The 27,520-nt window shown below is 42.1% G+C and overlaps 1 protein-coding gene across 3 annotated transcripts in view; it reads right to left on the bottom strand.

The window, feature by feature from the left end:
- si:ch211-267e7.3 (ADAMTS-like protein 2) overlaps nucleotides 1-27,520 on the bottom strand; it is a 127,133-nt gene that overhangs the window by 40,439 nt on the left and 59,174 nt on the right. For all 3 annotated transcript variants that reach the window (XM_043700011.1, XM_043700009.1, XM_043700010.1), the window contains 5 exons: nucleotides 24,269-24,392; nucleotides 23,076-23,156; nucleotides 22,790-22,965; nucleotides 13,084-13,261; nucleotides 8,684-9,134 (listed from right to left, as the gene is read on the bottom strand). In XM_043700011.1, coding sequence (XP_043555946.1) covers nucleotides 8,684-9,134; nucleotides 13,084-13,261; nucleotides 22,790-22,965; nucleotides 23,076-23,156; nucleotides 24,269-24,392 — 1,010 coding nt within the window. The remainder of the gene's footprint in view (nucleotides 1-8,683; nucleotides 9,135-13,083; nucleotides 13,262-22,789; nucleotides 22,966-23,075; nucleotides 23,157-24,268; nucleotides 24,393-27,520) is intronic.

Raw genomic sequence — 27,520 nt, 5'->3', positions numbered from 1 at the left:
CCTTTTTGAAATACCTGGACACAGATTTATCTGCCACACTAACAAGGGCTTTTATATAGCCGTAACGATTGTGTTTCATGAGTCCAATATCCAGGGAGGAGGAACTGTGAATGTATGAGTGTTTTGTTTGGCTGGGCTGAGTTATTACTATTTATTTGTTTGTTGTTAGGTATTTATTTATTTAGTTAAATAGCTAGTTTGGGTTTTTTTTTAAATTTTATACTTCTCTACATATGTTTATACATTCGTATAGGAGGGTGGGTTGGGGAATTCTTTATATTATTTGGGTTTAGTTTTGTACTATTTTTGTATTGTTTTCAATTGCATTGTTTTGTATTTGTTGTATTTAAAAATCTATTTTTTTCTTAATAAAAATATATTATATAAAAAAATAGCTAGGAGTAAAATATTAATCAAAAAAATCAAGTCCGAAATATGGAAATAGCACACATTTTGAATAACTATTGCTGTGGGAGAGGACAATACATTCAACATTGCAGGACAATTGAAAATGAATCAAGAACAGGAACTCGCTAAAGGAAGCATGAGCAAGAAAGCGATACTGGAAAGAAATAACAGCAGGAACAAACCTCCAGGAGTTGATGGCTTCTACCTCAGGGTTTTATGGGCCGTACATGAAAAAAAAATTATAGTTATTTAGCTATAATCTTCCAAAGTGTTGCTGATCCACGAAATACCCCTTAACACTGAAAAATTAAAGGTGTAATTCCAAAATTTGAGAAAGGTGATAGAAACTATGAACACTTTCCTCTAATATCTGTCGTTAGAAAATTACTGGAATTACAAGCTGAACATTTTGAAAAATTTGATCACTGCCAATCGATATAGATTTATAATGGGGCAGGTCATGTCTAACAAAAAAAAATTAATTTTCAGAGTCTAACCAATAGGGGAAAATCCAGGAGTATGGTTTATATAGACTTCCAGCAGGTAGTTAACAAGATAACTGATAGGTATGTAAACTGGACACAAGTGTACAATCCTACAACAGCCTGTGGAGGACTTTGGTTTGTCACTATGTTTATTAATATCTAAAGTAATGCAATAGAGATCCATGTAACGAGTCTGCCAACAACTCAATGTTTGATAGCATATAGAAGTAAAAGATTAAACAGGGACATTGACAATTTGGATAAAATGAAAACAGACTGATTTAGGACTGAAAAGTTTAACCTCTTCTACTTTAGACCAAAACAGAGTAGATTTAAATTCTAATGCGCAAAAAAAAAGTGGTTACCCAAGGAGAATTAGGGCTCCAGGCACTCAAATCACTAGAATGAAGAATTCAGGACCAAAAAAAAATCCAGATGACTAATTGGAATGTTAGTCCTCATAACCAGGAGCTACAATGTAAAAGGAAGTTTGGCTAAAGCCATACAAAGTCTTGTTTAGGCCATGTTGGAGGCACTGCAAACAACTCTGGTTACAACTGCTTCGAAAATATATACCATACATCGAAATAATACTGTGGAGTGTCACCAGAATAGTACCATGACTCAAAGCATTAAATGATGAGGAACATTGACATAGGTTCTTTACTCAGAGTAGTAAGGCCATGAAATGCCCTGCCTACAACAGTAGTAAACTCGTCAACATTAAGGGCATTCAAATGGTCATTGGATAAACATATGGTTGTTAATGGAGTAGTGTAGGTTAGGTGGGCTTTAGATTGGTTTCACAGGTCGGCGCGACATCGAGGGCCAAAGGGCCTGTACTGTGCTGTAATGTTCTATGTTTTATGTTCTATGAACTAGGCTGATATTCCCTGGGTTGTAGAAGGCCGAGGGATAATTTGATTAAAGGTTTTAGGAAATGACATTGTCCATTGATGGGAAGGGCTAGGATAAGGGGGGGTCTTAAGCTTAAAATTAGAATTCAGCCAATCAGCAGATAAGTTCAAAATTGTATCTTCAAGCGGGTAGCAGAAGTGTGGAACTCACTTCCACAAAGATAAGTAGGCACTAACTCAATGAGTCATTCGAAATCTTGTTACAATCTTAGGAAAGGCCAATAAATGTTAAAAAGAGGAATTCCCATGAAGCCGATGGACAGATGTCCTTTTTAAAATCTTTTACTGTAACAAATGACCTGCTGATTCTTCTTGAGTTCTCTGCCCAATAGCAGGGTCAACCCACAGTTCCACAACCTGTATGGATGGTAGGGCTGGAATGGCAGACCTCAAATACACCCTGGATGGAATGGGAAGTGAAGCCAAATCTGTTAGTACCACAGACCTACACCAACATGTTCAGCCAACTGCCTTCCCCTCAAGGCTTCAACTTTGTTGGCACTATACACTGGACAAGTGTGCTGTATTGAACTGAATTTAATTTAATTCAATTCATTGTCACATGTACCGAGGCACAGTGAAAAGCTTTGTCTTGCGAGCAATACAGGCAGATCACAGAGTTAAGTAGCGTAGGTAAGTAAATAATAGGTAAACAGTGGCAAAAACAAAAACACAGGTACAGGCGAATGTTAAGAGTTTGTGAGTCCATTCAGTATTCTAACAACAGTAGGGTAGAAACTGTTTTGAAACCGGCTGATGGATGTGTTCAAGCTTCTGTATCTTCTCCCTGATGGCAGAGCTTGTAGAAAAACTTTGTCAGGGTGGGATGGATCTTTGAGAATGCTGTCGGCCCTTCCTTGGCAGCTGGCCTGGTAGATGAATTCTATAAATGGGAGGTTGGCCTTTGTGATTGTCCGGGCTGAGTTCACCACTCTCTGTAACCATCTCCGACCTTGAATGGAGATCACCAGGTAGTGACTGTAGCTATGGAGAGTGATGGCAGACGCTCCAGTTCCTTCACGTCACACGGCCAACACAAGAATCTCTCCTGCTCTTCTCGGCTGCCATATGTTGAAGGGATTTACAAGTTGATACTTAACCTGGTCAATCACATTATGGAATGCACCTTCTTTGGCTACCAAGCCCTGGAGAGGATCTTGAACCTCAAAGGGCCCTATCCACTGTGCCACAAGTCCTCCGTCTGACAAGTGAAATAAAATCAACATAATGCTACGATTAAGCTGAAGGATATCTTAAACAAGCTGCTAGATTTCAGTTGAATACTTGCATTTTTCGTTTTCTTAAGCAGTCCCTCAGGTTTGAGGATGACTTCTCTCCATTCTGGTGAAATGGATTTTGAGATGGCTGGTAAGTCAAATGCGTGGCTGACAGATTCTGCCACATGCTGGTGAAGTACTACCTCTACTTCCCCTGATCTGATTTCAGTTGGTTGATTATTGTTGTCCCATGTACCAAGGTACAGTGAAAGGTTTTACTTTGCGTCCAGTACAGGCAGATCAGATCATAACAAAGTGCATTAGGATAATAGATCAGAGTGAAGAATACCATGCTACTAGCTGCAGAGAAGGTGCAGAAAGAGAGCGAGACCAAACTTCAATCTAAAATTTGAGAGGCCCATTCAGAATTCTGATAACAGCAGGGAAGAAACTGTCCTTAAATCTGTTTTATATGTTCTGCCTGATGGAAGAGGGTAGAAGAGAGTGTAACTGGGGTGGGCGGGGTCTTTGATTCTACTGGTTGCTTTCCCGAGAGAGGAGGAAGTATAGATGGAGTCAATGGATGGAAAGCCGGTTTGCATGGACTGGGCTATATTCATAACTCTCTGTAATTTCTTGCAGTGTTGGGAAGAGCAGTTGCCAAACCACGCTGTGATGCATCTAGATAGGATGCTTTCTATGGTGCATCCATAAAAATGAGTAGGAGTCATTGTGGACATGCCGAATTTCCATAGCCTCCTGAGGAAGTAGAGACATTGTTCTGCTTCCTTGAGATTGCCCTGGTCCACCCATGTCAACACCGATTCTTCATGATCATCACTCCCAGGAACTTAATGCTCTTCACCTCAGCAACACTGATACAGACAGGGGCATGCCCTCCACTCTGCTTCCTGAAGTCAATAACCAGCTCTTTCATTTTGCTGACATTGATGGAGAGATTCTGCAGGTTCCTGACAAAGTCTCTCAATTTGTTTAGGTGCCTCTCCAAATGTGCTTTCTCCTTTTGGTCAGTTACAAACCAGCGCAATGTGATCTCTTTTAAGGCCACCTGCAAGCATTTTCACAATCCTCCTGGGAGTCTCACCACTACATCTGAGTTCTGAATGAAGTAGTTGCTTTGGATGTCTAGTGTCAGGCATGTGAATGACAACCGCAAAGCTGGTTTTAAGTTATTATCGCTTTGATCTTGAGTATGTTGGCTTGGGAGAGGACACTAGTGTTGGAGTGCTATTCTTGCCATGGGAATTGGAGGATTGAGAGGGTACTGATAGTTGTACCTCTCCAGTCTGTTGAAGTGCTTACTGCCCAATTAACTACAATCTTAGTCTCAGGTTGATACACAAACAAAAACTCACATAATTAAAAATACTGACATTAATCACTGTACAAACGTGACACCAAGTGAAATCTCAATCTTTCCAATTATTATACAAGATCCTTCACTTCCAACTCAATTGTTTTAGCCTTAAGCTGTATTCACCAAAAGCCTTTTTCTATCTGAAGTCCCTGGACACAGTTAACACTGACCAAGAACACATCCATGAATCACTCAGTTCATGATAATCCTAATGGCAAAAGATTCTCAGAGTCCATCTTCTCCACCTCCTTTAAACAGCATTATGGGCTCCAGCAGTGTTGATACAGCATCAATGAGTCTTGCTGAATTGACAGTCCCTCACCCTTCCAGCCCCCGGTTCTTGGCTCTTTCCATATTATTCCAATCATTTTCTTTTAGGTTAGCATAGATCCAGTGATGAGGACATGGCCACGGGGCGATGGTAGGTCTGGGTGGAGGACAGCATGGAAGATCAGGTATCAGACTGGAGGCAGGAATGGATAGATTTAGTCAGTTCAGCGATGGGGGCAAATTTAACAAACTGGGAAGCAACATGCACCACTTTCTTAAAACGCTAATCAAGCACGTGAAAGCTCCTTTGTACAAAGAATTTCCATTAGGTTCACTTCAGACGGATGCCAGTAGTGCAATCTGAAATGGATGGGCTTTGATACCATGCCCAGTTTAAGAATATCACAAGTTTTCAGTGAATTTCCAGCACATTTTGTACTATGGTACCATTGGCCACTCAAAGTTTTGCACTTATCAAAATGTAGAGCAAACTCGGTCAATCCTTATCTGCACGACTGACCAATCAAAATGGAAAGTGTTTGAGATACACTGCAAATAATCTGGACGGATACCTCCACGCAATACTGACAGATTGCTGCACTGTGTGAGCTACCACCTTTGGAATGAAACAATGAGCTGAAGCCCTCCTCTTCGGATCACATAAAGCCACCCAGGCTTGGTTTCAAAAAAGAGCAGAGGCGTTCTCCATTGGCTGATATTTATCCCTCACTAAACAACATTGTAACACATGATTTGATCACAATCTTGATGTTTGTTGCATTTTTCTAGGGACAAATTGGCTGTCACAGTTCCTACATTACAGCAATGCATACAATATCAAGCATGCTTCACTATGCAAAAGCACTTTGGAATATTCTATGGACTTTAAAAAAATGCAATAAAGAAGCAAGTTCCCCTAAAGTAAACTCAGTTCAACCTCAGGATAATAATGTATTAATCAGTTTTCGCATTTATATGACAGCATTGTCCCCACAACCTTCAATGCTGTTATTAACCTACAATTCATCAAGAGCAATTTCAAATTCTTTCAAGTTGGAGCTTCACTTGTCTTTTCAAATTTGTACGTGTCTTTTTGCTTTGCAGTCACAGCTAAATACACTGCTTCTATCATGTCATGGTGCTCTTTAGCATTCTATATAACAATGTGCACTTATGTAGCATGTTAAATATAGAAAATAAAAACATGCTATACTGGGAGAACAATACAGAGGAAAGTTGAGTACGCACAACAACAAGATTGGACTATGCGAAAGAGGTTTCGAAAAAGGTTTCAAAGAAAAATAGAGAAGTAGAGAGATGAGTTTGAAATTGTTGATAACTTTGTCCCTAAGGAAAAGGGAGTCACAAAAGATTAGAGCTAGAAGGGCAGCAGGAGGTTACAGAGCTGGGTCAGAGCAAAAGCAAAAGGGTTCATCAAGGGTGACAGGGATAGATACAAGGAAAGTGATGTGTTTGGAACGTCAAGAATGGAAGGATGCCCATGGGGAAGTTGGTCATCACATCTACAGATGACAAAGGCATGGAGAAGGCTGTTCACTGTTAGTGGGGGACAGTGTGGTCGATGGTGCATCGACACATGGAAGCAGCCTGGACAATCTTGGGGATGCGAGGCCCTATTCTGGAAAGAATGAAATGCCACATTTAACATGACTGCATTCAGTCTGAAGTGAGTAACCAAAGTGCTGATGGAATCAATGGGCTGAAAGGTGGAGTTTCCACCTTCTTAATGCTCTGATGGAAGAACATTTAACTATTTGCTGTCAAACAGACAATTTGACAACACTGGAGGGGCTGTGGATTTGAAGATGCCACTGAAAGGCAACAAATGAAGCAGAAAAGGGGAAATATAGATATTTGGAAAACGCCACAGGGGTGGGATACAAAGTCACTGCAGCATTGGAACAGAGAGGCATGCGTAGAAACTGCTCAGAAGCAATACGACAACAAAGGAAAATGGTGTGCTTGCAGCAATCAAAAGCTATAAAGGAGCACAAGAAGAAATTTGCTCACTGTTTGCAGTTACAGGAGGTTTTTTTTGTGAACGTTTTAACTTATTTCTTTCAGGGAATGTGGGCTTGCTGGTTAGACTAGAACTTATTGCCCTAGAGAACATGTGAGTGATGGTGTGCCCTTGCATCTGCTACTCTGGTCTTTCTAGTTGGTCGAGGCTGTTGGAAAGTGCTATCAAGTTTGCCACATTGCAACTTGCACATACTGCTGCCAGTGTGCACAGGTAGTGAAGGAAGTCAATGCTTAAGGTGGGGAAAGGATTGCCAATCAAGCGTGTTGCTTTGGCCTCAGCAGTATCATGCTTCTTGAGTATTGTTCGAGATGTACCAACTGGGCAAACGGGGAGTGTTCCACCATATTCCTGACTTAAGCCTTGTAGAAGGTGGATAGGCTTTGGGGAGTCACGGGGAGGAGTTACATGCTTCAGAATTCCTAGCCTCTAACTTGCTTTTGTGGCCACTGTATTTAGTACAGTCCAGTTTCTGGTAACCGCCAGACGTTCAGTACTTGAGGAGTCGCAAATGGTGCGGAACATCGCGCAATCATCGACCCAACTTCTGACCTTATGATGGAGGGAAGGTCATTGATGAAGCAGCTGAAGATGGTTGGGCCTAGGACACTACCCTGAGAAACTCTTGCAGTGGTGGCCTACAGCTGAGATGATTGACCAGTTTGACACTTTAGTTTTAGATATGGCTGGTGGTTCTCAAGGCAAGCCCTCCTATGCCGTGCATTGAAGCCAGGTTGATACCCCGGCATGATAGAGTTGGAAATAGGCCAGGCCATAGATTGCGTTTAAATACCACTCTGCTGCTGCTGATGGCTTGTAGTGGATCATGGATACCCCGTTCTGAGGTCCGCAATCGTATCGATATCTAACCCATTTAGTATGGTGACAGTGCCACACAACAGAATGGAGGGTGTCCTCAATGGGAAGGCGGGACATCATCTGCACAAGGTCTGTGCAGTGGCCACTCCGCTGACACAATCATGGACAGATGCATCTGTGAAAGGTAGATTGCTGAGAACAAGGTCATATAGATCTTTCTCTCTTGGTTTTCTCATTACCTGCCACAAAATATATTTGACTGGAAATGACTTACAATTTTGGTGAGAGATATTAGTGTGTGGAACTGAAACACTTCTCCCATTTCAAGGAACCCTTTGTCAGTACTGGGCACTCCCAGGACAGGTGGGGCACAGACTGAAACTCCCATAAACCTCCATTTGTTGGAGGGCTGGCCATTTAACCCAAATTAAGGGGAAAGACTGGGTTCTGACTGCCTCAAACCCACTTCAGGCGTCAGGCATGTGGGAGAACTCAGTCAAGCACAGCTCCTGGGGTGAGACAAGCATAGCTTCCTCCTTTATCTCTAATCATTTTGTTCCCTGCTTTGGGTGTTCTGCAAAATTAGAAACTCTCGCATTTTTAACAAATTTGAGAAATCTTTGTGAAACGGTACAGGAGCCCCCCCAGACACAATTCACAAACTTAAAAGTTTAGTTCATATCACAGGTTGGATCTAGAAAGCAACACTTTACACCCTCACAGTGAGGAAAGGGCCCAATAAGTGGGACTAACCATGGCGTTGTTTGAGGTTCACTTTTCGGAGTTCTCTGCAAAGCACAGCAATCATAATTTACCTCCATGGATTTTGTTTTCACCAGAATATCAGGAAGCATCGACAAGAAAAGTCATCTTAACTATAAATCAGGTACAAACTACCCTCCAAAAGGACAATCTCCCTCTTAACTAATGATATTGTTTGCCATTGGGAGGTACCGCATCATTTCACCACAGCCACTAAAATAGGGTCAAGAAAGTCAGTCATGTCTATTGCATTAGCTCAACCACTTTCTTTCCTATTATGACAGTGTCTCCATATTTCACTACAAAATGTGGGAGTTTATTTCTAAGACCATTACACAAGAGTGAACTGAACTAAGCTCAAGAATAAAGGAACAGTTAAATCTTACCTTTCAGTGTCTGGTGACTGAATAGATTCCGTCCTGTGGTTATTCACTAAGTTTAAGAGGTGGAATGAAGTGGAATTGGAAAGCGGATAAATTGAATCCGTCAACAGGCTGTAGCTAAATCTCTCCTCACCTCCAGTGTTTATTCCGGGCTCCGAGCCCACATGAAGCTGTTCAAGTACACTGCCCTGATTGGGTTCTTCAAGTTGCTGGCTGCCACCTCCTGGGTTTGAGTAACTGGTGAAGTTCTCAGTCCTGAGCTTGGCCGACATGTTAGCCTCTATCCCTGTGCACAGGATGGGCAGAGCTGCGTTCAGGGAGCTGTTCCTGCACAGTGCTCTTAGACTGCTCTGCTGGGAACTGCTTCGAAAGTTACTGTGCAAACGGGGGTGGTGCAAAGTGCTTGTTGTGTTCCATGGTGTTGGGCTCAGACTGATTACGTTGGACTGAAGGGCTGAGAAAGAAACATTGGTTCAGAAATGTCTTCTTTATACAGTTGGTTAACCAAATCCTTGAACTCTTTCAAAGGTCACATAGAAGTTAACATAAGAACAGGAGCAAGTCACTTAGCCCTGTAACTCCATTCTATTACAACGCAACTTATCTGTATCTTGACTAGTCAACAGTGGTTCTGTAATTTATGAGGCTCTGTTATTTTGTAGAACAAGTCTTTGGGACATATTGTGCAGGAGCTAACTGTAGGACTCTCACTGAATTTCCCATCCCTCATCAGAAGTCTTCCATTTCCACAGAAAGCACACAAGATAATGAGCTTACTCCACAACATTGTAGGACGGTGACGCCATAGTGATATCACTGCAGTGATCCAAAAACCTTAGTGGTAGTGTCTATACCTCTAAGCCAGGAGACCTGGGTTTGAGTCCCATCTGTTCCAGAAGAGTGTAATAACATCCCTGAATAGATTGATTAGAAAATATTTCCAGAGGCAGAGGTGAATGCTCAGAGAATATGGAATCAAACCCCCATTATAGAAGTGGGTGGAATTTATATTCAATTCAATTTAAATTCAATACAAAGATAGCTTCATGGTTAATCTGAATGAGACTACTATTGCTTGTTCAATCCAAACCAACACAGTTTTATCTTTTTGTTTACTCTTTTGTGGGATGTGGATATTGCTGAATGGGCCAACATTTATTGTTCACCCCTGATTACCTCAGAGGGCTGTTAAGAGGTAATCACATTGCTGTGAGTTTGGAGTAAAACGTAGGCCAGAACGAATAAGGATAGCACATTTCCTTCCTGAAACATGAACAGTGGAAAAAGATATTCAATGTATTCAAATTTCCACCATCTGCCTTTTTGGGATTCAAACCCACTTCCCTAGAACATAGCATGTTCCAGATTAGTAATCCCTTGATATTACCACTATGTCACAGCCACACGCCAATCTCTCCCATTTACTGCTGTCTCCTAACTGGCCTCTGAAATGGCCAAGTAGGCCACTCAGTTCAAGGGCAATTAAGATGGGCAACAAATATTTGCTTTGGCAGAGGCACCGCCATCTCATCACAAGGCTAAAAGTAGTGGTATACCCACACATAGTTCATTCTGAGGGAGAAACATTTACAAAATTGTAGCTATACACCCAGGTATCTTCTCCAGCTGAGCAAAAATACCTCGCAACCTTCTAAAATAATACTTCAGAGTACAAGCTTCAGTCTTTGGCCAAACTGACATATTTCAATAGCCCACTGGATTAGAGTCACCAACGAACTCTTGCAGATTCTACAACCTGGCTGCACTTTTAAAGACTGCTGAAGCTCATAAAGTAACCACACACCACAACGTTGCCTGCCAACTCAAACTGTTTGATCGACCTACACTGCCCAACTTGCTTCAGCTGCAAAGCCAGCACAAGACACAAACCACTTAAACTGATGCTCTTTCTGCCCAATCGCCCCTCCCCAGCAGGCTCACCATTACTACAGTCCCCTGCATAACCTTGCTTCTTGGTCTGGTCATACCCGGTCCCTTCTCATCCACCTGGCACTGCTCTTGTCTATTCCTCCCAGAAGAGCAAATCCCCTTCAACAGCAATACATTCATGCGGCAACTCTGACGTAATGAAATGTTGTAACGTGCTTCACAAGAGCATTTCAAAGCAAAGTCGCATAAGTAGCTGCTAGATCAGGTGGCCAAAAGATAAGAGATAAGTGAAGTGGAGGGGTGCCGGGAACCAAATTAACTGAAGACACAGCCACACTGGCAGAGCAATTAAAATCCACATGCACGACATACGTCTGTTTCATACTGTATGACTTGATGACTCTAAGTGATCTATGCCGTAAATAAAGTATAACAGCGATGTGTATACACCTTGTATTAGGTTTCTAAAACTAAGTGTGTGTTTTCATACTGATTATTGACTTCTGGTCTCATTAAGAAAACATTTGCTGTAATAATGAATGCTACGTAGTTGAGTGTTATGGTAATTAAAAATAGTCAATTCATTGACATATTTCATTGCTAATCTCAACAGTGTCTTCTAAATAATCAGTCTAAGGTAGATATAATGTGACAACTTTGCTTTAAATTTCCAAATAATCTTTAAATCCACCTGAAGAAACAAAAATGTAAAAAAAAAATATAGTCACAATCCAGTGGAATTTATATGAGGACAAAATGTCTGTCTCAACTTTCCTATAAAGGGTTTGAGAGGAGAACCATAAGGACCTCAATTGTCTGTACAGTCTACAAATGGCCATCCTGGTGTGCATGCTGACATTTTTATTTTATTCTAGCTTTAAAAACATTGCCCTGGTCTCTGTGGCCCAGTGAAAACAGGCTGCTATTGTTTATTGTCAAATCTTATGAAAGGCAGAATTCGTGATTGATGATAACACCCCTCTCTTTCAAGAGGTCTGGTTCAGTGTTAGCAACCTCACAGGCACAAAGCCATTCCACACCTCAGACGGTAAAGCTGTCTGAGAGCTTGATACTGGCAACATTTCAAATTGTCACACCGCTTTAAAATTAACTGTTGGGATTAATTTGGCAATTTTCAGAGGGGAGAATGTGAGAGATCACACAGCCAAGAATGCACTGTGATAGTTAAGGGGCAATGAAAGCACACATTAGACACAAATTAAGCACCGAAAGCATAAATGTAGGTAATCTTGTTGATGTAGAGTGGGTATAATGTTCAAGCCTACTTGGGAGCTTTACGATTTGATTAAAAATAGTTTACTAACTATGATATGTCAACCGTCGCTCAATGGTCGCACTGACATCTCAAAGTCTGGAGGTGACACCCCACCAGAATATTTCTGCACTTAATCCTGACTGCACATTGCTTTAATACTGGGGCAGTAGTGCACAGTCAAAGGTGACAACTGTTTGGATTTCAAACCAAAGTCCTGCTTATCCTTTCAGGTGGGTGTAAAGGATCTTGTTTGACTGGTTGCCTGATTGTTTATCTCACATTGCTGCCAGCCTGCAAGAGAGGCTATGTCTCAAAAGTACTGTTCTGGCAGCAAAAAAAATGCTTTGCAATGTCCTGAGATTGTCCAAGGCACTATGCAAATCTTCCATTTCTTATCTGGTGAAGACAGGACTGCCCTCGGATGAGCTTGGTGCAGATGACAGCAAAGGAATGGGACATGTAGGTCTGAGATTCCTACAGGACACTATGGACTAATGGAACCCCCGAGGAAGATTGCAAAGAGTTTACAGGAAGGAAGGCTTAGGAGAGTCTGGGAGCAATGTGGTCAGGTTGGTGCACAGAAGACAGTGGTGAGATTAGAACAATGAGCCGAAGATGGTAGGGATGATGAGAATTGATGGTCATCTTTGAAAGGGCAGTATGTGGGGATGGGTGAAATGGTGAGATGCTAGAATTCTCAAAATAAGATTGCTAGATCGTTTCTGGGTAGAATACGGAGAAAACGCTGGTAAATGGATTTCAGATACAGACCAGTCAGGATCTGGGTTGAACAAGCTCAAGAAGCTTGATGATCTACTCCTAGTCTTAATTGTTAAAGCCTTGCTACAGAGTTCTGTATAACTTAGGAGGTCAATTACTGGGATTCAGGGAAACCCAGGAAAAGTTAAAAGGAGCAAGACTTCCACACACAAACCTAAAGAAATATTGAACAGAGCATGTTTACAGCCTGATTTTGAACCTTTCTTTCTGAACTGCTCAGTTCACATGGAATTCATTTTGTAACTTGGAAAACTCAATACTTGGAAACATCAGGCAGTTTATTTGAAAGATACAGTTCCGAATCCTGATCGTCCATCTCAAGGAGAATGATATTCCCATCCTTTGGCTCCAGGTCAGAGGTGAAGGGGACATCATTGAGACGTCCTGACCCATGCAATCTCACTATTGCTGCTGTAAAGAACCTAGCTGGCTGCATCAATAGGAAGCAGTGGCTCACCGTTAGGGCCTGGGTGGAATTTGACTCGATGCCAGTTGCTGACACGGTCTTCAAACTTTGCTTCTGGGACACTGAAGTAGAACGGACTCTCGTCGGGAGGCGCAGGCTTGAGCACGGGCGGTCGTGGGATCGTATACTCATACGTAACATGTGGCATCTTCCCATTGAGGTTGTAATACTGTTTTAGCAGAAAGAGAAATCATCAGAACCAAACAGCAATGTAAAACCTCAGAATAATCTTTTCTATTTTTCCGTGAGAATATTGTTCTTGATCTGAACCCATGCAGAAAGGGCAGATATCAGAAACAATTGGAGAGCATGGAGGTAAATCAGTGGAGATACAACCACTAGTGATTAGTCTATAATAAGATAGAGTTTAAACATCCACAATTTGGAAGAATAAGGCTAAATAGAGTGAGGCTTTAGCTTCTACAATATAAAGGTAATTCCCCAATGATACAGTTTGTATTTATTTGTCAGTAGACAATTATGAGTCATGATTTAACTATGGAAAAGGTAAGGAGCTTAGGAGGAACAAAAAAAAGAAGAATTCAGAATAGCAATGACCTTGATGGTATTGCTTAAAAAAAAGATAATCACAGATAAGACAGGAACTGAGAGATAGACCACTACAAGCTATTCTACGCTATATATCCTGAGATGTAAGGTGTTTTAAAGAAAATCCTTCACTAGACAAATGAAATGTGTTATTTTATCCCTTAATTTTAAAGGAACAGGAACGGAATTAGGCCATTTGACTCTTAAAAACCAAGAATAAAGCTCCACTCAGTACTCCAGGTAGGCCTCACCAATGCTCTGTCGGATTGGAGTAAGGCTTCTTTACTCTTCAAATACATTTTGAACAAAATAATGCTTTTGGAACATTCAAATACTTTATATTCATCGCCTACCTCTTTTCTATGCCGTTAAATATATAATTGTCAACAAATTATTGGTGAACCATGATTTTCCATTCATAAATACGTAGGTAACTTCACCATCATTACACAACAATTGATTCATAAGAACTGGACAGCTCTGTGGTAAATTAGCACTGTTCCATGAGACTTCAAATGATACAATAACCATCAGCTATGGTCCCCTGTGGTACCACTCTTGCTTTTGGGTCAGTAGCTTATAAGCTCAAGGATCTCGAGCACAGAACCAGCCTGACAGTCCAATGTGGGACAAAAGGAGTACTGCACTGTACAAGGTGCCATCTTTCAGAGGAGATGCTAAACCAAAGGGACGTAAAAGATTCCATGGCATTACTTTGAAGACAAGAGATGGTGTTCTCCCCAATGTCCTGACCAATATTTATTCCATTAAATTTAATTGATAAAGTAGATGATTTGGCTATTGTCTGCTGGTGCTTGTGGAATCCTGGTACAAACAAACAATGTGACCACTATGTTACCAACATTACAACTGAGATTGCACTTCAGACATTATTTCACTGGCTCTGACGAATTCCCTGAAGTCCAGTAAGATTCTTTCCTTCAATCTTCCTTTAGCTAGGAACACAATCTCAGGTCACAAGGTGTGTGGGATGTGGAAACGCCAGACCAGTCTACAAGGATTCGCTGACTAACATCATAGTTCAGCTAGACTACTGGGAAACATGTGGAGGGAACAGAGTTTGCAGTGCCTGCCCAGGGGATACCCCGGCTGAGTGCTTGGGTCATCCACAACAATCTGGATTAACGTGGTTATCTACATGACTCAATCTAAAAACTGTATTCTGGAATTAATACATGCCCTTTCATTTCTTGGACCTCCATACTTGGATCTGGATGAGCCAAACGTGTTTTCTGCTAGCTGTGTGGGAAATGAGTTAGAGCTGGACCTCCATCCGACAACATGATCCAAGATTTGGCAATCTCATCATGTGCCAGTACAGTGCACATGGGTGGTGGGAACTGGAAATGCCAATCTAACACAGTAGGGAATGCTGATCTGTGATGAAGAGCTGACTTTAGTGCTGGTGATGAGGTGATGGTGATGCTGACAGGCCAAAATTGAGTGCAAAACCACTGTGGGACCCTGAGCCACATCTTGCCTGTGCATGTTTGGCTGTCAGTTGGGCTAGAAGATGGGCCAGCTACTCCCTGGAGCACTGCGAGGGCTCTACCTGGTAGAAAGGGGAGATGATGGATGGAGCCCCCGTCACCAAGTAACTGGAGTTTGGCATGAGACCAGTGAGGGCATGTGGTGTTCTTGCTGTGAGGGCAGTCACTGCTGTCTTTGTAGACCTTCCGTAGGTCAAAGAGTGTCCACATATGAAGGCCCATCATCCTTGGAGCATACGACATGGGTTCACCTGCCAGTTTCCATTTACATAAATGCTAGTGGAGGTGGGAAGGCCTTCATTGCCACTTAAGTGCACTCTAAGTAGCAGAACTGTCCTCTACCTTACCCACCCCTCACGGGATGACATGACTATCTCCCCTCCTTTCTCCCATTGTCCTCCAAACCCAGCACTTAGCCCGTCCCCAGACAGCTAATAAGTTCCAGCCCTTAGACCAAAGCACGTCCTTTAGCAGAACAAAACAATAAAAACAGCAACAGATTTTACTTTTTCTTTATTCTCTCATGGGATTTGTGTGTCGCTTGTCAGGCCAGCAATTATTGGCTGTACATCATTGTTCTGGAGCATATTGTCATGAGCTGGCTTCTCAAACTGCTGCAGTCCTTGTGGAATACATATAACCACAACGCTGTTAGGAAGAGGGTTTCAGGATTTTGACTTAGCAACAGTGAAGGAAGGAAAATATGGTTCCGAGTCAGGATGGTGTGTGACTGAAGGGAAAACTTGCAGTTGATGGTGTTCATGTGAATCTGCTGCCCTTGCCCTTCTAGACAGTATAATAAAATCCCTAGTGTGGATACAGGCCACTTGGTCCAACAAATCCACAACAGCCCTCCAAACAGTATCCCACCCAGACCCATTCCCCGATTACTCTACATTTCCTCTAACTACTGCACCTAGCCAATCCATCCCTGAACATTACGGGAAATTTAGCATGGCCAATTCACCTAACCAGCACATCTTTGGACTGTGGGAGGAATCCAGAGCACCCAGAGGAAACCCCCACAGACATGGGGAGAATGCACAAATTTCACACAGACAGTCGCCCAAGGCTGGAATCAAACCTGGGTCCCTGGCACTGTGAGGCAGCAGTGCTAACCACTGAGCCACCATGCCAACTGATAGTGACAATTAGTTTGGAAGGTGGGTATCTAAGAAGCCTTGGTGGATTTCTGCTTCTTATAGATGATACACACTGCTCCCACTGTGTGCCATTGGTTGAGAGAGTAGATGTAAAAGATGTTAGATGGGGTGCTAATCAAAACCAGGCTGGTTTGTCTTGGATGGAGTCAAGCTTCTTGAGTATTCAAAGTTTATCAATAAACTACAAGAATGTTTTCTGCCCAAATAATGGCTATAAAAAAATGTCAAAAAGGTAGAACTAATAGGGCATCAAAAGCCATCTGCATAGTAAGGTGTCAGGAGCAGTTCCAGAAAATCATCAAAAATGCTAATTGAATAGTAGCCTTTCTATCCATAAGATAAGAAGGCAAAGAGGTAGAAGTGATGCTCCAGCTCTCCAAAGCCCTACTCGGATCACACCTGGAGAACTTGAAGAGTCCGAGCACCACTCCTTCAGAAAGATATAATGACCTTGGAAAGAGTGTAATGCAGATCTATCAAAACAGTCTGTGGGTTAAGGGCCTTTTATGTATTATTGGGGGGGGGGTGTAGTTCCTGGAATTTAGAAGCTTAGGTAGTGAGTGTGATTGCAGCTCTGAAGCTAACATGGAAAATACATGGTGGGGGGGGGGGGCAAAGAAACTATTTCAACTAATGGAGAATCCTGCAGTAGGGGCATAGCCAAAGAATTAGAGCTAGACCTTTCAGGACTGACATCAAGAAACACTTCCACGTGGAAAGCAATTGGAACTCTCTTCTGCAAATGGCAATGGATGCTGGATCAATTATGGATTTAAAATGATTGATTGATACTTTATGTTAAGGAATATGGAATAGAAGGGAATATATGAACTTTGGCATTGAATAGTGTACGTTTGAGGGATTAAATGGTCTTCTCTTGTTCCTATTGTTATCTCAGGTAATGGTTCATAACGGGATACATGTTTACCTTGACGCCACCCATTCTACCAATGTTATGCACAGTCTGTGGTGGAGACAAGGAGTTCTTTTCTAGCTTTCAAAAGGATCAGAATCAATACAGTATGGAAACAGGCCGTTCAGCCCAACAAGTCCACATCAACCTTCCAAAGGGTATCTCATCCAGACCCCATTCCCCTACCCTATTTCTCTACATTCCCCATGCCTAATGCACCTAACCTACACATCCCATTTATATCAAAAACCGAAATTGCTGTAAAAACTGGAGGATCATTCACTCCACACTTCTGGCCAAAGGTCGTTACAAATGTTTCAGCCATTTCCATTGCTTTGATGTGCTGTGCTCCCACATTATTAAGGGAGGAGATGTTTGTGGAGCCCCGTCCTCCAACGAGTTGTTTAATTACCCTCTACTACTTATGACTAGATGCGGCAAAAAGACAGAGCTCCGACCTGACCCATTGGTTGTGGAATCACTTAGCTCTGTCTACATTTACAGCACTATTTCCATTGAACAACTGAAAGAAAAAAATCAGGCCAGATGTATCTGAACCAGCTCTCTAAAGTCCTAGAACTACACCTCACCAAATGTAGTTATACGTGTAGCTGACATGCAATAAACTTGTTTTCTAAGAACAGTGCCTAATTTGTAGATACCTTTTGATGCTGCATCCTCCTGTATTCATTAGTTATGCCCAAGATAATGCAAAGGAGGATTGGTGAGAATGATCTAGATCTAAAAATCCTTACACTGACTGATTGGTGTGACAAACACCACAAAATATTAGCATTGGACATCTGGGAAAATATCACACCTAAAGGACCACTAAATATAGGCCTTTGATATCAACAGATCTTTCACTGGGTCTGGTAGAAATATCATTCAATGATAAAGCATGGAGGCCCATCACTTGTACTTGTGGGGACTGTGACAACCTTTTAACAGAATGATCTATGTGGTCTCACTCATAGCTTTCTTCCTATAGGCTTGCAAATTGCTCCTTTTTATGTATCCAGTTTCCTATTCAGGAATATTATTAAATCTGCTTCTGCCATACTTTCAGGCAGTGCATTCCAGATCATAACTCACTGTGTAAAATCACTTCTCCTCTTCTCACTTCAAGTTCTTTTGCCAATATCTTAAATCTATGACCTCTGCAAGTGAAAGCAGTTTATCTCTACTTACTCTGTCAAAGCTCTTCATAAGGTTTTCACAATTCACCTGCCTTTCCCCTTCCACTGCTTTGCTGTAAGGAGTACAATCCCAATGTTTCCAGTTTCTCCCGGCAAACCCCTCTTCCTTAAAAGCGTTCCATTAAGTCTCTCCTGCATCCTCCCCCGAGGCTTTACTATACTTCCTGAATTACAGAGTCCAGAATTGCCCACAATGCTGAAGCTTAAGACCCAACAGCAATTCGTGAAGGTTCAGCTAAATGTCCCAGCTTTTGCAATTGATACTCCCTATTTATAAAGCCACACTTCTTTCAATTTGTTCTCAATCTTAGTTATGAAGTACTCAACAAAATGACTCAAGAAGTGATATAAACCCTTTCATCATTACAGCAAATCTATCTGCAAGGTATCCAGCTTTAGGAATTTATTGGATATAGACCGCTGAAAAAGTTTGCCTGACGAATGTCTGGTTAACATAATATAATGGAAATTCATTGTAAATAGCTGACTCGAAACAGGAAAAAGATTAGTGCCCAAGACACAGGCATAATGCCCAGCGATGACAGTCATGTGATAATCATAAACTTATATTTCAAAATCCTCAATATATACCTTAAATTTTACTGCCAAAACTGATGTTGCTTCCCTCCTGTCAAATGAACTGCTCCTCAGGGCTGCTGACCTATAACATCATAAGATGAAGAGATGTTGTCAGAAGCACAATCCAAGAGTTAATGCTGGAGTCACATTGCACATTAGCTCTTCAGTAGCAAAGGCAACATTCAAAACTTTCCAAAAGCTGCTTTTGAAATATCACAGCTTATTTTAGGGGACTAGGTACTATACAAGGAAGAACTTTTCATATAAAGTGTATTTATTTTAATGTTAAGTCTCCCATGTATGCAGAGTTTTAAAAAATAGTTACAAATGTTCTACCTGCTCTGGCTTACTGCCAAATTAAGCAAACTGCCTCAAACTTACAAGATGTGGCTGGTTGGAAGTGAGATCCTGCACTAACTCAACAAGGAATTTTTCCCATTTTATTCCATTGTGCCGTGACAGGTCTACAGCTCATTCTTACCAGTACGGTTTATGGGGCTTAGCATTCATTATCCTCATAAATGAATGGCAGCTTTACATATCATTCCTTTAAACTATCCCCAGTCATCCTTCAGGAGACAGTAGTGGGTCTTTTACTTGCATTGTAGTCCTCTGTGCAGTGTAGGCACTACCAGAGGGCCATTAGGATTGGGATTGTCAGGACTTTGACAGGCAGAGTGACAAGGCAGAATGCATGGATCTTTCTTTTTGAAAAGGAATTGCACGCTGGCATTGACTGAGAGCAAGAGGTGACTGGGACAAAGAATTCAAACGGGGATTTCTCAACGCCAGTGGGAGAGAAAGAGCCTCTTTATTCTTGACAAAGTAAGGAAGGACAAGCTTTTCTTTGCAATGAGAGCATTTCACTGCCCAGTATCGGTCTCTTTAAGCTGTTTGTAAAGTGGCTATCCCTTGGTTATCACCCTCTGTCTCAACTGTGCTCCTCACAAACAGTGTCTTCATATTTTGATGGTACAGATCAGCAGCCCAGTAGAGCAGTTCATTTGACAGTGTGGGGGTGGGGAGGGGGGAGAACAACAAATTTGGCAGTAACATGCAAAATGTGTAAATTCAGAACTTGTCAAGTGTTTTGGTTTTATAAGGAACTCATCGTTGGAGGAAAAAAAAGTTCTGAAGAATGGTGTTAATTAGGGGAAACCTCAAGCACCATTCGAGGAAGGGCACTCATAATCCTTCACTGTATTTGCAACAGTAAATGCAAAGTTTTGAATGTTCCATTTTGCCATGGATTCCATTGTTAATAACAGACAGGTGTCCCACGTCCCTGCGCCTTTATTTCCATTGCATTTCAGAATGCAGTGACTGCACAGATTTCCTACTCCACTTACTGTGTCGCTGGGCAGAAATAACGGTTCCTGCTCCAGGAAAAAAAAAGCGGGAAAGAACCGGAATTTAAATAGCACCTGTGATGAATTCAATTCAGCCAACAGCCCAGGAAGTACAGTTACTGTTATAATACAAGCAAACAAAGCAGTTAATTTGTACAAAGCCCCACAAAAAGCAATAAGGTAAATTATTAGATTGTTGAGTTGGATGATGCTAATAGCTAAATGTTGGCTAAGAGGCTGGGGAAATACCCCTGCTCTTCTTTGAAGGTGTCTGCGGGAGTAATAGGCAGATAATCAGGACCTATGTGTAATGTTTCAGCCAAAAATAAATACCTCCAATGATGCAAGACTCTCAATGCTACATTAGAGAGTCAACCTGTTTTCACACTGGAGAGAAGAATGGAGAAATAACTAACCACTCATAGCAAGGTTCCCAATCCTCTAAGGTTAGCCCTGTGTCTCTTTGAAATAAGGCTTTAGCTCTCGTCATCAGCCTAAGAAAATGATTAAAGCCTTCAAAACAATTGTTCTTTTTGTCAATTTTCTTTGGACACTTTGGTTTATTCGTGATAAAAATACTAGGTTTGGTTCAGAGTGGCTTGACTGATGGCCATTGGATAACAAGGAATCTAGTTAGTTTCTCATTTTTAGAGGAATTCGGTGCCCCACTCTACTGCCCAGCAATGAGCGAAATCAGAGTTTCCCGCCTGATGTCATTGTTAGAGATCCCGTATAAAATTAGGATTTATTGGGATTTTAAATGGAAATCTGACAATAACTATTGCTAAACAAGTATTCTAACTCTGAAAAGTAGCATGTCTTTCCATTCCAATTAATTAAGAGGCTTCTTTTAAAATTAATTATTTTCTTTTTCAAAACTTATTCATGACATTTCAACTTCTATCGCAGCTCTAGTGAGAAAAATGGCCCATTTTTAGTTAGCTCTCATTAAACCTTTTACAAAGCAAAGCAGATTGATTATTCGCATTACCCGGTTTGCTATCTGCAGAATTTCTTTTATAACACGTTGCACTGCTTCAAAGATTATTAATTGCACTGTGGCGTGACACTGAGAAATAAGGCCACAATCAACTACACATCGAGAGAATTAAAGTTGTCACCACACAGGCCATTGATACTCTGCCAACTTTTTAAAGATGTCAGAGCTGTCACTTGAAGCTGACCACAAATTATAGGTCACAGAACAACTTTCATGACAATTGCACAGCTATTGGAAAACAGTCAAGGAGTCAAGATAAAGTCACCACAATCTTATCAGACCATAGGGCTGCTCCCTCATTAGAGTGGGAGGACTGTAGTGGTTAAACCTGAGGGGTCACCAAGCTTCAAGTGAGGGAAGAGATTGAGAAGGTAAATCCTTCATGTTGACTTCAGTCGGTGCAGTAACATACAGTCTGCAGAGACTGGCCATCTAACCAATTGAGCCAGGCACCCCTCAAGGAGTGTGACCAATTACTTAGCTCTTACACTGAACTGGTGCAGGCATGATGGGCAGAATGACCTCTGCTTTTAATTGTTACATACAATTCCAACTCACTTCCTGCACTGAGGTATCAATAAGGACAGTAACAAAGGTGTACGAATGGTAACCAAACTAATAGGGACAGCACAGGGGGATGGGGTTGATGGGGGCGATAAGGCCTGGCTGGCTGATGTCCATCAATGGCTGGTACATTCACTCTGTAGCCCGACAGCAGCCAAGTGTGGGACGGTGTCATAGTGGTTAACACCGTTGCTTCACAGCACCAGGGACCTGGGTTTGATTCCACCCTTGGGCGACCGTCTTTGGAGTTTGCACATTCTCTCCATGTCTGCCTGAGTTTTTGCGGGTACTCCAGTTTCCTTCCACGGTCCAAAGATATGCAGGTTAGGTGGATTCAATGACCCCATAGTGTCTGGGGGGAGGGGGGGTATAAGGTAGGGGCTTGGGTCTGGGTGGGTTGCGGCTTGGTGTCAAAGAGACTTGGTGTGGACTTAGTGGGCCAAATGGCCTATTCCCATACTGTAGGGATTCGATAAAAAAATTGGCAAAGTGGACAAAAAAGCAAAGGTTAACAAAAAAGGAACTTGCAATAGTAACTCAGAAAGGGTGCTTTGCCTTCTGGAGAACAGCAAGGAAGGAAGATAGTCCTTTCTGATTTGAAGAAAGGTCATTGGAGTCAAAGCGTTGCATCTGTTTTTCTCTCCACAGATGCTGCCAGACATGCTGAGTTTCTCCAGCACTTTTTGATTTTATTTCAAATAACCCTCCCGAGTGTAAACATTACCTGCTGCTGGCTCCCATATTTTTTGTTGATTGGGACAGTGATTAAGATTTGTATTAACAGAACCTATGCCCCTTGGCTGTTGTAAAGTCATGGATGGCATGCCATGAGGTAGAAAGCCTATTGTTGTTGTTATCAGATCTACATACCATCACATTCAGTCCTTGATTGGTGGGTCCTTGGGCAATGATGTATTCAAAGCCATCAGACAGTGGATTTGCAGGTCGCCTGTACTTAAATACTGTCCCTGCCACCCGGAAATTCCGAGGATTGTCAATTGCTGTGTTCCCATTGAAGAAAAAGTAGCCACCTTCGTCTGCGAGAGCTTTAGGAGATAAAACAAGTGATTTGGTACACAAGTGAAATAAGAGAGGAGTAGGTGAGCAGGAAGGGAGTGAAGGACAAAGAATGCCTGAAGTAACTTCACAGAGTTACCTAAAATATTTTCTGTTTTCCTCCTTTCAATTATTTGGATGTCAGAAGCACCGACGGGAATGTTCGTAATGAAGAGGTAACCTGCCAAGCAAATAGAGTGAAGGTCGTCAAATCATAAAACACCTCAGTTACATCTAATGCAAGGATGGTGGGGCTCCCTGTGACTAAAATATGTTTCCTCGTCCAAAGTCTGAGTTTCAAATGATATTTTTCAGCTCCAAAAAGCAGCCCATGTGAAAAGCTTCTTCAAGTATCACAAAAAAGCACTCGTCTGACACCTTCCAAGTGATCTAATGATAAATAGTTCTACTGGGGTCTGGAATACTGCCATGTTACAGAGGTCCCATGGGGCATCTCCACTTCTTCCAAGACACCTTGGGCAGCCATGACAGGAGCCGCTTTAGATCTGGAACTCCCTCTCTAAATCTCTCTGGCACCCAAACTACTTCTCCTCCATTAATATCCATCCTTGCAGCCTAATTCTGTTTGGGTCATTGGTCTAATGTCTCTTTCTGTGGTAAGGTGTCAATTTCTGCCTTCTACTGCAAAGTATCTTGGTTCATTTTTAAATTAAATGTACTCTACAAATGTGAAGGGTTTTTTAAAATTCTTTCATTAATGCTACTGGCAAGGCAGATCCCTAATTGGTATAACTTGCTTGCTTAGAGGGCAGTTTCAAAGTAAACCACTTAGCTGTGCAACTGTCTCACATGTAGGCCAGACCAGGTAAGGATGGCAGATTTCCTTCCCAGAAGGGCATTCGTGAACCAGATCGGTGTTTACAACAATTGACAACGGTTCCAAGGTCACAAGTACTGAGACTAATTTCAATTCTAGATTTATTAATTGTACTGAATCAGGGGATTAGCCTGCACTTCTGAATTACTGCTCCAGTGACATTACCACTCTGCCACCAGCCCCCTGTTGTTGCTGTCACTGATGATCCAGCCAATCCATTGCCTTCATTTAACACAGAAAGCAAACACCTGTATAAAGTGACAAAGTGCATCAATAAGCTACGAGGATTTCCACTGGGCTACTGCTGGCCTACTGTGTCAACCTTTACCAAAGATGTTTGTGGAAAACATTCCAAGATGACAGTGAGAAGCCCTTCCCTTCCATTAACAATTGGCATATAATGTATACATATTCCATTGCCTGAAGTGAATCCAAGAGCTAGATGCCACACCTACCTAAATGCGTAATCCCACGTCGATAGGTGCCCGAGATTCGGAAGCAGGTGCTGCCATCACCACCACAGAGTCCGCATTTATCTAGCCGCTTGGAGGAGTACAGAAGACCATCACAACCAACAGGCTGCAAAGAAACATGTGTTACATTGACTGGGACTCTGGACAGCTGATCTTTTACTCCAGACAGCGTTTTATTTTAAGGGGAAACCGTCTCCTCTCTGACCCAAAAATGGCGCCATTCACTGCAGTCTCTAGGGAGCTGTCTATCCTAACAATCTGAGGTCCTAGTATCTCTTAATGCAGACCTTCTGAGATATCAGAGAGTGACACTGCATCGAGAGAGGCTATTCTGTCCATCATGTCTGTGCCAGCTTTTTGAAATAGTGACGCAATCAGTTCCATTCAGCTTTCATAAAAAGTCATAGTCACGGAGTCAGAGTTATGCACCACCCTTTAGTCCAACCAATCCATGCCAACCATAACCCCAAACTAAACTAGCCCCATCTGTCTGTGCTTGGTCTATATCCCTCCAAACATTTCTTACTCATGTATTTGCAACTATATCTGCATCCACCATTTGCTCTGGAAGTTCATTCCACACGTGAACCACACATGGTGTGAAAAGAAATGCCCCCATGTCTTTAAACCTTTCACCTCCCACCTTAAAAAACAGGCCCCCTAGTTTTGAAATGCCCCCACCCTAGGGAAAAGATACCAGATTCACCTTATCAATACCCCTAATGATTTTATAAACCTCTATAAAGATCACTTCTCAACCTCCTTCACTCCAGTGAAAAAAGTCCCAGCCTATCCAACCTCCCCTTTAAACTCAAACCCTCTAATTCTGACAACATCCTGCTAACTCTTTTCTGAACAATTGCCAATTTCATAATACCCTTCCTCGAATATGGCAACCAGAACAGGATACAGTACTTCAAAACAGGCCACCCTAACATCATAAACAATTTCAAAATAATGTCCTAACTTCAATACTCAAAGGTCTGAGCCCTGTAAATAGCTCTCCACCAAGTATTTAAAGGAACAGTTTGATTTAGTGGATTGATATCATGTTCAAACTCTGCAGGCAACATTCACCAGCAAATCCACACAAACTGGTCATAGAGCCATAGAGATGTACAGCACAGAAACAGGCTCTTCAGTTCAATTGGTCCATACCAACCAGATATCTAACCTAATTTAGTTCCATTTGACAGCACTTGGACCACATCCCTCTAAATCCTTCCTATTCATATACCCATCCAAATGCCTCTTAAAATGTTGTAATTGTACCAGTCTCCACCATTTCCTCTGGCAGCTCATTCCATACACGCACCAGCCTCTGCATGGAAAAGTTGCCCCTGAGGTCCCTTTTAAATTTTTCCCCTCTCACCCTAAACCTATGCTTTCTAGTTCTGGACACCCCCACCCAAGTCTAGGATTTGTGCATTTACCCTATCCATGCCCCTCATGATTTTATAAACTTCTATAAGGTCACCCCTCAGTCTCCGACACTCCAGGGAAAACAGCCCCAGCCTATTCAGCCTCTCCCTATTGTGGATTGTTCCCTAAATTTAAAGGGCAGATTGCTAAACCACTGATCATTCCATTGTATATATGTTCAGATAATGACAGCTCACAGTGGAGAAGAAAGACGGTCAATGGCTAGATGTAATAGGATTCCACAAAGCACCTCTTCAATTTCTTGGTGTACATTTAGTGACTGAGGCACACACTCACTGCCATACATATGTAAACACTGTGAAGTTGCAAGATGCCTATGCTCTCCGAAATCATCAAGCACATGACCAGATACAAGCTAGCGTGGATCAGGGCCAGTTCAGTCCTTCTGGAACCCCTCTCTGAAATGCTATGAATCCTACAGATCCATTGAAATTTGCAAGACCGAAACTGACAACTTGTGATTACATAAGGGTACCAGGGAATGAGTCCAGGGAGAACAAGGAAGTCAAACATACCAGACACATTCCCATTCAAGATGAAACAGGTTTGCGAGGCTGACAGAGCTGAAAATGTGTTGCTGGAAAAGCGCAGCAGGTCAGGCAGCATCCAAGGAGCAGGAGAATCGACGTTTCGGGCATAAGCCCTTCTTCAGCCCTGAAGAAGGGCTTATGCTCGAAAACTCGATTCTCCTGTTCCTTGGATGCTGCCTGACCTGCTGCGCTTTTCCAGCAACACATTTTCAGCTCTGATCTCCAGCATCTGCAGTCCTCACTTTCTCCTCGTGAGGCTGACAGACCAACTACTTGTAGTGAGTGCAATGAGATTTGCCAGCTGGACCTTAGCATATGAGTTCACTGACTGGGGCTATTAAGCTGGTCCAATCAGGGAGCCCTGGCTGACAGAAAAAAAAGTGTCAGCGATTCTGACACGCTGGGTGCTGATTCTAATGAAGCTGTTCCAGAGTCAAAGACTTTCTACTTGTAAATAAAGGGTGGCTTGGTGATGGGATACCAGCCTCGGTGGAGTGATTTCAGTGGTGACGCGAACAAAGCACTTTTCTGAAGAAATTTGCTTGCAACAGTTACCTTTGAGTTGGGGGTAAGCATTTCTGGCATCGTACCATTTTTTGAGGAAGTTTGACTCCTTCAATCCTGCAATCTAGGACTGGGCCCAGTATGTGGAAAGAATGCGTTATTTTTTCTGGGCAAATGACATTGGGGCAGATGAAAAGCAATGACTAGTTCTCCTGATGGCTCGTGGAGCCGGAAATGTTTCTGTACTGGGGGCCTAAGTTTCTGTGGCACCAGATACTAAACCCTTCAAGTGTTGACCGATTTAGGTAAGGAATATAACGACCCCAAGCCTCCTCTGATTCTGAGACGCTATCTATTTTACTCGGCAATTCCAACACCAAAGGAATCTGTATCAGGAGTTCTGACTAGGCTAAGATGACTGGCAGAGGCATGTGCTTTTGGTTTATCCCTTAATGAGATGCTTACACACCATTTGGTATGTGGGATTAACTATGTAACCACGCAAAAGCACCTCTATTAGCTAAAGCCCAAGTGGACTTCAAACAGGCAGTACAACTGGCTTCATCACTGGAATATTTTTTTTATTTCAAAAATACACTTTATTCATAAAATACTTTGATGACCTGTACAACTGGACATGCCATACGTATGTAAACATTCCATTAGTTTGCATACCGAAAACAGAGTAATCATTCCTATTTACAGGTCTGTCCGATTACATTTTTAGCTGAGACGTCAGCAGAGCCCAAATGACTGC

The sequence above is a fragment of the Chiloscyllium plagiosum genome, chromosome 11 (genome assembly GCF_004010195.1).
Source record: "Chiloscyllium plagiosum isolate BGI_BamShark_2017 chromosome 11, ASM401019v2, whole genome shotgun sequence".
NCBI lineage: Eukaryota > Metazoa > Chordata > Chondrichthyes > Orectolobiformes > Hemiscylliidae > Chiloscyllium > Chiloscyllium plagiosum.
The sequence above is the reverse complement of the archived record's forward strand: the minus strand, read 5'-3'. Positions and strand labels throughout refer to the sequence as shown.